Source organism: Amphibalanus amphitrite, unplaced genomic scaffold (assembly GCF_019059575.1).
Source record: "Amphibalanus amphitrite isolate SeventyFive unplaced genomic scaffold, NRLGWU_Aamphi_draft 001470F_arrow, whole genome shotgun sequence".
NCBI classification, from domain to species: Eukaryota; Metazoa; Arthropoda; class Thecostraca; order Balanomorpha; family Balanidae; genus Amphibalanus; species Amphibalanus amphitrite.
In genome coordinates, this window is record NW_024882963.1 from 30,781 (window position 1) to 43,684 (window position 12,904).

Below are 12,904 nucleotides of genomic sequence, written 5' to 3' on the forward strand. Positions count from 1 at the left end.
CAGTGCTTAGCGGACTGAAGTTAGTGCTGCGCATCTTTGCGCGTCCCATTCGTTGGCGTGTTCTAGCGTGTTGAGTCACCTGCACAATGATTACATACAGCCCGAGCCCCCGCAGCTCTGTGGAGAGCGCATCCGACTGTGCCAGGCACGGGTTCATTCACAGCAGGAACCACGGCGCCCGTGGCGAAGAAACCAGCCCCTGTGGCGCGGGAATCACGTAGTCTGTTGTGCAATACAAATCTTTACTGACCAGTGGAGGCTTCGCAAGCTAGGAACGCGAGGCGGTTACTGACGAAGGATTGTGTGACGCCAGCTGATGTGCGGTTACTGAACGGGTTCCGTGACACCAGCTGGCGTGATGTGGTTGCCGTTGGATCCCGTGCCACCTGACGCACGGTGGTTACCGGTAGATCATTAGACAACACCTTGTAGTGCGGTTTCTGACAATTACCCAGAATAGTGTGACGATAAATAACCATGCACTACCCCAGAAATCAGTCTCAAGCTCTGCGCCTTTGACCACAGCTTTGTCGTAGCTCAGCCGCAGCAGCGGCGGCAGCCAGTCGCTGGTCTCTCTACGATACCTAAGCCGCAGGTGAGACTGGCCGTCGCTCCCGGTCTGCGGCTTTCACTCGTCCGACGGCCGGCCGCACACACGGACGAACAGGTGGTGGGCGTCGCTGCAGCCGCCCGCGCCACGTGCCCGGCCCCCGTCCCGGTGGCAGCTCCACGACAACCCACGTCGGACCGGATCGGGAAGCTTCACAGCTTCTGGCGACGTCCGACGGCGGTCAGCCGACAGGGAATTAACATTCCAGTGAAAACAAGTCTCTCGGTGGATGGAAATATGGCGGTTTCACATGCACCGTGGGTTTATGAATGGCTACATAATGAAACGTTACCCAAGAATATCAACAGCGGAAGCAGAGCGAGCAATGATGCCGGTGACGGGTGAACGAGCCACACTTGCCCCGTTCGGCCGCGCTCAGTCGCTGCCGAAGCTGGTTAAAGCGCCCCATTTCTGTACCCGCTCAGCGCACCCGCCGGGGCGCAGTGGCCCGTTTTTCACGCACTGCCGGCAGCACGAGGCGGGTGGACTCAGCGGCGCGGCGCGCCTCTACCGCACAGCGCACCGCATACAGCCGAGGCTCTGAGCGCCCCACACCACGTCACCCGGATTAGACGGAGCTTCTACTCATCGCGCAAAGCCGAAGCTTTAAATTGCCCCACATCGCGACGCCTGAGTCTGACTGAGTCTCTACTCACCACGAAGCGCCATATCTTCGTCCAGCACAGCTCTCTGCAATCAGTCTTCAGCCCATCCAACACCAGACCACGGCACAGCCTCCCCACTCGGCGCCAAGGCGCCAGTCCCTGTGCGTCTCCCTACGCGTCACCAGACGCCCAGACGCCTCACTATGCGCCCCCACCAGCCGTCGAGCTCTGCTCGGCTCTGCCCCTGCCGACTCGGAGAGGAGGCGTCTCGTCGCCGAGTCGATCGATGACGGGCTGCGTGGTCGTCCCGCCGCCCAGATTGATTCTCGTACCGACGTCACCGACGCCACGCCAGTGCGCAGCGGGGATTCCGAGAACACGTGAGGTGGGAGATGAGTGGTCTCGGAGCACGCACGCTTCAATCGAGGGAAGTTCTTGTTCAAGAGGTTCTCAAATCTCACACGTGTCAATAGCAGGAGCATCGACCCAGTCAGTCAATTGAAATAATGAATCAAATGTTGCTCTTGTTGCTGCCTTCATGTTGCTCCTTTGTTTCAATAAGCACGGTGTGTGATGTGGTCTCACCCTGATTATAGACAAAATAAACCACACCGCAGAAACAGACGCAGTTTTTTATCCGCGGCACACTCAGCATAGAGAAGCAAACGGTCCCCATTCGCAGACAAATAATCCTATCATTGACCATCTGCACTGGAGTTCCCGCTGGCATCTCACCACGCAACACTACCGTTTGACGTCGGCTGCAGGAGACGGTTGAGAGTCCAGCGGGTGCGGTGAGGAGGGTCCGTCGACCACCCCACGTGGTGACACTGACCCCAAACACGTGGCCCAGGCGCCGCTGCTGAGCTCAGCGGTCACCCGGCTGTGATTAACGACCCCCAGTGGCGAGCAGGATGAACGGACGTGCCAGACTCCGCACCGAACAGTCATCGACACAGACGCGTGTGGTCGAGATGACTCTTTGACCGTGCCCCTACTGTGTTGACTGAGGCTTGCCAGAACAGCCGTGAGTGGAGCATGGCCGCTAACCAGGGTGACCTAACTCAGCCCCGGACAGCAGCGCTAGGCTGACCCAGCACTGGGATCGGATGGCGCATCCGATACGAGCAAACACGGAGGGTTCTCCCGCGCCTAAAACAAACACTTCGTATGCCTCCTGCAGCTGAGACTGACACTTTGCAGTCCTTCTCACGCCTAGGAGTCTGCCATGTGTGACGACCCGCCGTGGGTTTCGGTCACGGGCAAGCTGGGTGCGCAGACAGTACTGCCGGTTTGCACGATCCCAAGCGTCAGGACCTTAAATTTAAAAATTAAAAACGTCCAAATAAAGAATGCATGTCCGGTGGATTCCTGGTGTAGCCATCGTAGCATTCACTTCGCTTTGTCCCTTTATGTTTCACCCCCTGTCCGACAGCAAGCTCCTTAGACACAGGGGTCATCCATAGCTCGTCACCTGCGAGGCGGTCGTATTCAATCGTGAACAGCCTTGAGCCGTCCAGAGGCCGCCAGCGGCGGCAGTACAGGCTACAGGCGCGGCCGACAACCCGTGCAACAGGAAAAACACAGCGCCATGAATCAGACAGACTTCCGCGGCCCAGAACCGGCTCACAACCTACTCAGGAGCCTCCTGGGCCTGGTCCTGAGGAGCCACAAATCGAGTATGTGCCACGCGAGTACGGCGTGCCTAGCACTCAGGGCCAAAATAACGGACCCGACCGGCGCGGCGTCTCGAACCAAGCTGGGCTTGCATTTCGGATCTATGCGCATTACAAGTGTCAGTGATTCGGTACTGGTCGGACAATGGATGGCGGGCGGTCGTCGAAACGGGTAGGCCATACGCTGCTCAACCAAGGACGAACGCCGTGTGCTGACAGCTGAGCAAAACGGAGCAGCGACAGCCACCAGCTGATGTACTGATCACCGATCAGACTGAGCGGTATCAAACCGAGAGTTCCGGCAGATGGTCTGATCTGGATTCACGGTCAGTGTCGAATCAAGGTTACTGACCGGTTAAAGCTCACTTCACATGCGTGCAGAGAAACATGCATCGGCGATCGTCTGTCGTCAGGTGACGAGAGGGACCTGTTCGCGAACTGCGCTTGATATGGTAATGTTATTCGGTGTCATCCTGCCGTTGGACCGACGCTAGTCCGCTCACGCTGGAGCCGCGAGGGCGCTCACTAAAGCTCGGCCCAGAAGTGCCTGAGCGTGATGGTCCGGCCGGCAGAGCTGGTGCGACATGACCCTGAACTCCGACCGACATAACTGGTGCTGCAAACAGACACCGGTCGGCTCAGTGGCACCATTCCACAGCGGCGCGGTCACCAGGCACGGCCACTGGCGGCAGGCGCCGACGGCCAGTGACTCACTGACCCGGGCAGCAGGCTTCGCTGTCAGTCACAGAACTAGGCGAGACGAAACAGACTACAACCGCCTCCCCTAATGATCTGGTCCACTGACAAGCTCCGGGAGGTCAGTGCCCCCTGTCCAGACGTCCTCTTCTCCGCACCAACCGGCGCCCCCTTCTCTGCGCCAGCGGCTATGTTGTTCAAACCCCAAACCAGACGCGATTGGGTCGACTGCTGAGCGATACACTGCTTCTCTGGACAATCTGCTCGATAGTCTCAGGAATCGTTCCATTCGAGAATCGAGTCCAGCTACACAGACTTACCTCTTTCATGGCCTGGTTCTCCAGTTTCTTGGTGGACAGGTTCAGGTGCCTCTCCAAGCTGGAGCAGAACTTCTGCGTCTGCTTCTCAAACTTCTTCCGGCCCTCCTGTGAGAGTATAGAAGGCGGGGCGTCAGTCACGGAACGCACACCATCGAGCTCACTGAGAATCGATTACCGAGATACAAGGCCTTGGTCACCAAATTGCATACGAGAAACACAGGCATTCGAGTTGAGTGCATTTAGCCAGAATCCTAGCGATGGCACATAAGAATGAGGTAAGCACAAACAAACATTCATGGATGATTTATACACATAGGGCACAGACATGGAGAAGAATGTGAACACAAGTATTGAAAGAAATAGATGTATGCATGTGCACGACCTTCAGTGCACACGGCAGAGCACGCAGTTACAGCCTCATCAGGAATGTAAAACTTGGCAGTGAGTTGACTGTTAAGTAGTCGAATTATAAGGCAGCCTCCTGGAATGGAAATGCATCCAGGCGCAGCCATCAAGATCCTGTCAACTCGTATCATCTCAACTACATATGGGCTGTGAAATACCGTCATTAAATCGGAGGGATGCAAGTGCAGTACTTCAGCCACACCCGTTGTGGCCTCCATTGTAAAAGGGAGCACGATTCTAACGTACTACGATGAGGCACAAGGGCTCGACACACTCCAACGTGTCCCATTCATGTTGCATGCACAATGCACATGCCGTTTGCCCAAGGTTGCACAGCTGCAGACAAGCGGGTCACTCTGGGGCGGGGAGGGTCGCCAATACAGACCAGCCTCTCCGCCGCACAGCCAGTCCGCAGTGGAGCACACAGTCCTCGTTCCCCAGTCCCTGTCCCGTCGCCCGGGGCCCGTCCGACCCTTCAGAGCGCATTCCACGGCGGGCACGGCCGCGGGCTGGGCACACGGGCATACGGAACGGACGTGACCGGGTCCCGGTGGCCGGTGGTCGGCGGCGGCCCGGCCACCCACAGCCTGCCGCCCGGGGCACGGCGCCGCCAGTCTACCAAGGGGCGCCAGTAGGGCACCGCCGCCGGGCTGATGTAGACGCGAGTCGCGCCGTCCTCGTGAGTGCAGACAGCACCGCAGCGGCGCCGCGGTGGCACCGCGCGGTCACTGCACGATAGCGGGCGCAGAGATCTCAGAGCCGTCTGAGTCACTCCAGATAGGGTGGGGCGGGCTGCCGTCAGCAGGCGGACCGCACCCGTCGGATGGCGAAGGGGGAGGGGAAGGTGACACTGCAGGGTGCCAGAGTGACACCGCAGGGCGCCAGAGTGACGCTTCGGGGCACGGCCGCAGATAGACGTTACTCTGATGAGAGCTAGAGATGCGGATAAGTAGCGGCGGATTCAGCGGAGTCCACGGCCAGCAGAAGTTTGGAGCTCTAGTAAATCACGTTAGCACACTAGTCACGTCCTTAATTCCACGAAGAATGTTTTGGTACCTGTGTGAAATTTTATTTCGTACAACAAAAACATTCAGCAGATCATCGAACTGAAGTCAAAAGACCAGTGTGCACCGCCCGTTCCGGGATGACATAATCAAACAGGGCATCCCAGCGGATAGGGGATTGACGGCACAAACTGCGGGTGGCGGCCGCGGGGCTGCACGCGCAATGAGCCACCGTTCGCCAAACGATCTCAGTGATTGAGCGACGCCAGGCCGGTGGTGAGTCGACGGTGGTCGTCCGTCGTCCGTGTATCATCTGCACCCCTGCGCAATCAAGCTGCCAGGGTGAGATGGTGAAGGAGCGGCGGGTCAGTGAAGTCGGTCGACTGTTTGTTTAGTTTGCAGAGGCTGTGAATGTGAGGTCATTCGGCATTCAAGTGAAAAGAAAGTCCCAGGAAGTAATCGGAATCGATGTGGCAACTAATAGTGATAAAGGAGTGTAAGCATGGCCACTATTAGGAAGCTGAGAAAAAAAGCAGCAAAAGGTGATATCACGGAATATATAGTCTACGACACTATATATCGTAGACTAATTCAGAGGTGGGCATCGCTACCGAAATTTGGAAACCGCTACCGCTACCTTCCGCAACCTTAGGTACCCAAAGCGCAATCGCAACTCCGAAACTATTTTGCAGATCGTAAAACCGCAACTCGCAACTCCGCAACTCCGCAACTCCGCTACCAACCTCTATTAGGTTCTTATGTTTTATCAGTTTTAGTCCTGAAGTGCAGTGTTATGTCTGACAGGTAGTACCTTTGGTTGACCTCTGTTGGTGACCTGACTGTTGGTGACCTCTGATGACGTCACGTGACCTATAATGCTCAATGTGCAAGTCATTGCGACACCAGTCGACGTAAATGACCTGCCAGTGCTACTCTTTGCATGTTTTAGTTGTTTGGGATCATTTTGCCGCAAATCCGGACGAGTTGTATTTTATCCCATTGACTTATAATGGAGAGGTCACACAGTTGACCTTACCTTAAGCCACAAATATAAAAAATATGAGACAATACACTTTGTACCTATATCTTGTTACCCTTGTCACATGCAGACAGTTTCAAAGTGATATCGGTCAATAGGTGTATCTAATTCTATATTGCCCTGTATTGCTAGGGCGGGTGTTTAATTTTTTTCGGAGATTGGGTCCCTTGACTTGACCGGGTGACCTGACCTGAGGTGACCTGGGTCTGACATGTTCATACAATGTGTGGAAAGGATGTGTTAATAGCAGTGTCGAAAACAGCCGCCCTGCCGCCGCCTTTTTTATATATTTGCGGAAAACCTTACGGAGGGGTGTCCAAGCACCCCTCCCCTGCCCCCAACCCCGTGCTGGCGACCATAAAATTTGACTTAACCCTCGCTGTGTGCGGTGTTTTACAGCGTCTAACGTGTACGTCGGTTGGACCCCCTCCCCCCTGCCGTTCGGCCCCTGATCGAGCTAGAGCTTCGCGGGAAAAAAACGAGCGTGTTGCCCGTGACGATCGAGGAAGCCGATGATACCCAATTTTAAGGTCATAGGCCATTGGTTGACCTTCCAGGCCAGGTCAATGACCCAAAAGTCGGGAAAATCGGACCTGCTAGAACTTCGTAAAGTGAAGCTTTTATGCTTTTGGGGGGGGGGGGGCGCTGATAACAAATTTCATGTTGGTTTTGATCAAAGATGACGTCTTCATGCATTTGGGCCTGGTCGGGTCAGGTCAGGTCAGGTCAACCAGTAGGCGTCCTACCGCCTATCCAGTGTCAACCACCACTGAAAGCCTCGTAACATGTTACTAACGCACTAAAACTACTTCGTAAATGTTCAAACGGTCATTAAATTCGAAATCAGCTTCAACAACTAGCCTGGAAACACGTGCAGTGTGCAGTGGAGTGCAAAGAGTACAGTGGCGCCCCCACCAGCGGTGGCGGCCCCGGTAGCGGTTGCGCTTTAGAATTTTTCGCTTCCGCAACTCGCAACTCCGCAACTTTTTTGGGCTCGGTAGCCGATCCGTAACTCCGCTACCAAGAGGGTAGTCCGCAAGTTGCGGAGTTGCGGAGTTGCGGACTTAAGTTGCGCAATGCCCAGCTCTGGTAGACGACTATATAGTATATATTCCGTGGTGGTATGATACAAGGTGGGATGGTAAGGAGAAGATAGGTGAAAAGCATGGAATTAAGGCGAGATTAGGCCAGGTTATAGGAAGTGAGGTGAGACCAGAGTGGGCGAGGTGCTTTGAGATGAAATCAGGTGATGTTTAGTCAAGTGATGCGGTCACAGGCGAAACAGGTTCGGAGCCGAGACCTGCGGTGTTCTGCTTTCACTTTCACACACTAACGAGCTACAAAACGCCGACCTGAAGAGGCAGAGATCAGCTTCCCGAATACACGGCTCCATTGTGTCGCCTTAGAGATGTCGAGCAATTCTAGAAACCGGGGGCGTTCGGAATACACCTTTCCGGTCTCCAATTTGGCTGCGATTGAGGTGAAAACTACGCGATTCTTAGCTCATATTTAGTATTCACGGAGGAAGACGCATGCACCAGCCGGCGCACCCCAGCGCTAGCCGACGCTGAAGACGTGAGGCATGAACCATAAGTAGACTGGCGAGAAGACCCGAGACACCGACTCAGAGTTAGAGGCGAACTCTCATAGACCGTCACAGATCCACTGCAGCACAATACCCCTCAAGCCCCTAGCGGTGGCCACGGCCAGAGCACGCAGAGACCCGATTCCACTGTAGAAAGTGCTCCTTCTCCGTTCCGTTGAGCTTAGCGCCGTCCCGGTAATTGATCAGTGAGTTTGTGCACCAGCCAATAACGATTTCACCTAATCCCTCCGCTTTTATTCAATTGCGGAAAACGGCTAAGCGACGAGCTGATATGTCCAATACTGTTACTGAAGTTGCACGTTTCTGTAGGGATTAGCGACAGATCTACTGCTGAATCTAAGATAGCATCGGCAATCAAAATCAGCATTTACCTGGGCTTCGTTGGTAGCTGAATGGTGAAAGGTGAACAATGAATGATTTCAAATCATGACTGTGAGAAATGTCAAGGCGCAATTTAAACCCATTCTGTGGTTTATCGATCAGTTCATCAGACAAAACTTTCAAGTTCAGACAACAGATTGCTGAGACAAAACGGCACATAGCGACACCATCTGAGACAGGTTAACGACCGGTCAGTCAACCTGGCCTCGTGAGTGATGCGAGCACGGCGAATTCACACGAGCTCTGCAGACAAGCATATGCGAGACTGGTTGTTCACAGCAAATCAAGAGGGCATCCCCATTTCATCCCAATTATGTGCTCTTGGAAAGTAAGAAAGGACAGAAACACAATAGTAAAATACACATTTCAATGACCACAAACTCCTGCTTAGAAAACTTCCACGCTAAAAAAAACAGTGGCTTCACCGAGACACCGTGTTGCACCAAGTGTTACTGACCTTTGCGGCGCCGATGTGCGTCCTTCGGAATGTGTCCAGTGCTCCGATCACCTGTTTGTGGCCGTGTTCGAGCTGAAAAACAGAGAGGGACGGACGTCAGGGCAAAGACAAGAGAGAAAGAGGCGCATTTCATGGTAGGTGATAGTGCTAAAGGATAGGTCGAGTACAGATGCCGCTGGTGGGACCAGAGGAGCAGTGTTCTAAAATTGGATATTGGTTGGGTGTGCCGATGAAGAAAAAATCTTAGGATGAAAAAAAAAGAAAGTAATTAACTGCAGTATTTTTGCAAAATGGTGTAATGCCAATTTTTATGCTAATTGATAAACCAGGATTTCATGTCAGGATCTTGACAGGGTGTGGAACAAAAGGATGTGGGTGCATCAACTGTCAAGTGACAAGTGAACTGGCTGTTGGGAATACATGAAACTCTTTTCAGAGATGAAGTAAAGTTGGTCATTCATATTTTAGAGATGAAAATATTTTCCCCATTAGGTGTGATTTGCCACCAAAAAGGCTGAAAAATGAAACACTGCAGAGGAGAGTATTCAAGACAACAACAACAAAAAAAAACTACAAGAATAATTACCGGAGTGTTTTAGCCATTCAACGGCGATCCACATAGTTCAGCTCACATAAAGCAGTAGCCAGTAACCATCACTTTAGCTGCATAACTTTCTCAACCCCATGTACCGAGGAACGTGATACTCAGGAAGACGTGATACCCGCGCGATGCGTCCCACGTGCCAGGTGCGGCAACACGTGCCGTGAGGTACCCCACGTGCCCGACGGGTAACCCTATCCACCGGCTGTCCCGACCGACATAACCAGTCTGGCGCAGCCGTCAGGGGTATCATCACTGCAGGCAGAGGCCGTGCGCCGCGCGCCGGGGCCGGGCCGGCGGGCTCTGTCATCTCGACACCGCGAGTTCGGGCACACCAGCACGCGCTGGGCTCGTCTGTTTTTACACTGGCGGCCGCAGACGGCAGCGGTCTCGGCAGCTGCGGTCGGTCCGGCGGGGTTCGGCCGGGTTCGGCGGCCCCGTGGTCCGCACCGTGCGCCGGTCCACCCCCGACGGTCCCGGCGCACATCGGGCCGACCGCAGCCCACCTGTGTGCCGGAACGGCCGTTAGCCCGCGGCGCACTGAGCCCCGCCGGCCGGAGAGGCACACGAGGCGGAACGACCGGCAGCCGCGCCGCCGGCACCGCTGGCGGAACTAAGAAGGAAGGTGCCGGCACGGCTCACCGAAATCGGGCCGCCCAGGTAGTTGGAATAAAACGAAACGGCGCACATGAGCAAACGAACCACGCACGACTCACAAACTAACACTAAAAACCAGGATTGTAAAAATCGCCGAAAAGGCTGCTATTTTTCTTTGTTTATGGCTACGCAACATCCCTGAAGGGAACTAGTCTATGATGACAAGCAGAAGCGAAACCATAAATTACAAAACGTCAGAAGCTACAATCACGACTACAGGCAAAACTCTGGCTGCTGGAACTAACAGCCAAATCGTTGGAAGCATTACAAACAAGCACGGAGGAGTCCCGTGCCTGGATGGAATAAATCACGGGAACCAGAGCTGAACGAGGCGGTAATCCACCCGATCCGGTACCAAGGGACGCGCGCGCGTCGACGGTCGGCTCGGAACCGTCTTCCAAGTGCCGACGGCATCGCAAAAACCGTGTGGACTGTCAGCTTCAGCAGGCTGCGCCAGACGCTTACCACCGAGCATCTCTGATGAATCTCCTGCCAAGCTGTCCACAGACTTAGCCGTCAGACTGTGCCGGACCTTACCGAAACCCAAACTCGGCTGCCAAGGTGTTCCGGGCCATACGCGGCACTGAGCTCACAAAGATAAATTCCTGCTGCCGAACTGTCCCCCTAAGACTCCTGCTTCTGAGTTGCCCCGGATCCGCCACTAAATTACCGCTTACTCACTGAGTTATCCTGGATGGACCTCCGCCGTCGAGCTGTCCCGGATCCAGCCGCCAAGCTGTTCCGTTCGAGCCGCCGATATGTTCAGGATCCGGCCACGGATCTGCCCTGGGTCCAGCCATCGAGCTGTCCCGGATCCAGCGGACGAGCTATCCCAGCCCCTGCCAGCGCCGTCCGAGCAGCACCATCCCAGCCACGGCGGCGCCCAGTTGGTTCCCACGGCTCCCGGCAGGCCGCGGCCACAGCCAGTTTTGAGACACGGAGACCGTGACGGCTCAGAGCCGAGACAGAAGCCAGACAGGTCCTCGGCCCACACAGCGAAAACAAACCACACCGAGCGGAGCTTTCCAACAGATTGGAGTTCACGCCCTGAAAACGGAGCTAAGGAGAAACTGAGGACGTCGGCTGGAGTCGCGGCGTAGTGTCAGCGACCGATATCTCGTGCGTGAGCTGGGCGCAGGCACCGTGATCTGTGATCATTCCACAGATACGATGACGGACGGTCCAGCTGTCTGCCCTGATTGGAGGGGACAGGTGTCCTCACCTACAGCGTAGCTGGCAGGGCACAGGTGGCGCTTGACGGCTTCATGAGGAGGAGGGGGACGGCTACCACTGGTGCTCATGTGTTTTGCGTTGCGGCGGTTTATTGGTGTCATCCCTAAAGCGAAGGGGGACGATAGCATCCCAGCACGATTCGTCGCACTACATTCAACAGCCATAAGAACGAAGACATTTTGCTTTGAACCCTGTCATAGTGATTGAAACCCGCGCTGACCAGCCGCTTTCCCAGCACCTGAGACCCTACCCTACCAATAACCGGTGACGTCGTTGATGACGTCATCGGCTGCGTCCGACTGACACACTGACGGCGCCGTCGGCCGCCGAGATCCCGCTCCTACCTGATAGTTCCCAGCCGCCATTCAGATCTCAGCGAGGTTACCAATCAACGGGCGGCTCGCATGACAACGAGATGGCCAAATTCACACAGCCCACATACACACACGCAATGGTGTACCCAAAAACAGGCCGTGTCCTTATTGATGACTATTAAATCTGGTCAGATCAATCTCTCTTAGATGCCCTTGACCGTCTACCGCGTCGTACCAGCAATTAACATCCCATCACATGGCATATCAGCGACGGTCTTTTGCTACGCTCCCGTGTCACGTTAGCTGATATCACCATACCGCCTTATCATGTGGAGAGCCATTAACTCTCAGCAGGTGTGCTTGACGCGTCACGTTGGCTCATGGCAGGTGCGCATGTAGCGTTGGAGAGAGAGAGAGAGAGAGAGAGAGAGAGAGAGAGAGAGAGAGAGAGAGAGAGAGAGAGAGAGAGAGAGAGAGAGAGAGAGACAGAGACAGAGACAGAGAGACAGAGAGAGAGAGAGAGAGAGAGAGAGAGAGAGAGAGAGAGAGAGAGACAGAGAGAGAGACAGAGAGAGATAGAGAGACAGAGAGACAGAGAGAGAGAGAGAGACAGAGAGAGAGAGACAGAGATAGAGACAGAGAGACAGAGAGAGAGAGAGAGAGAGAGAGAGAGAGAGAGGAGAGGGAGAGGGAGAGGGAGAGGGAGAGGGAGAGGGAGAGGGAGAGGGAGAGGGAGAGGACGAAGGGAGGGAGAGGGAGAGGGAGAGGGAGAGGGAGAGGGAGAGGGAGAGGGAGAGGGAGAGGGAGAGGGAGAGGGAGAGGGAGAGGGAGAGGGAGAGGAAGAGGAAGAGGAAGAGGAAGAGGAAGAGGAAGAGGGAGAGGGAGAGGGAGAGGCGGAGGAAGAGAGAGAGAGAGAGAGAGAGAGAGAGAGAGAGAGAGAGAGAGAGAGAGAGAGAGAGAGAGAGAGAGAGAGAGAGAGAGAGAGAGAGAGAGAGAGAGAGACGGAACAAGACAGAAGACAAGGAAAAATTATTATCCAAGAAAGAAGAAGAAAGAAAATAACGGGATACCTATAAGCCAGAGACAAAGAAAGACTAAAGCTCGATTTCAATCAAACGCAGCCGTTAGCCTCTTGGGGCTCAGTCCCAAATGACAGCAGGCCACCCCCAGGATCACAGCAAGACACCGTGCCTAGGACCGACCCCAACCCGGTCCTCAGTTCACGGTGTTACATCGGAGGCTGGGTCTGACGAGTGTCCGACCTGTATCTGACAAGCGGAGGGGAGCATCTGTCTGGTAA

The 12,904-nt window shown here is 54.9% G+C and overlaps 1 protein-coding gene across 1 annotated transcript in view; it reads right to left on the minus strand.

Annotated features, from left to right (window-relative positions):
* The window catches only part of LOC122373271 (rho GTPase-activating protein 26-like), a gene marked incomplete at its 3' end in the record, with an annotated part of 54,088 nt that overhangs the window by 30,774 nt on the left and 10,410 nt on the right, over nucleotides 1-12,904 (minus strand). Inside the window, exons 3-4 of the mRNA XM_043351177.1 lie at nucleotides 8,800-8,871; nucleotides 3,908-4,012 (exon numbers count right to left, since the gene is read on the minus strand). Of these exons, the coding sequence (XP_043207112.1) occupies nucleotides 3,908-4,012; nucleotides 8,800-8,871 (177 nt within the window). The remainder of the gene's footprint in view (nucleotides 1-3,907; nucleotides 4,013-8,799; nucleotides 8,872-12,904) is intronic.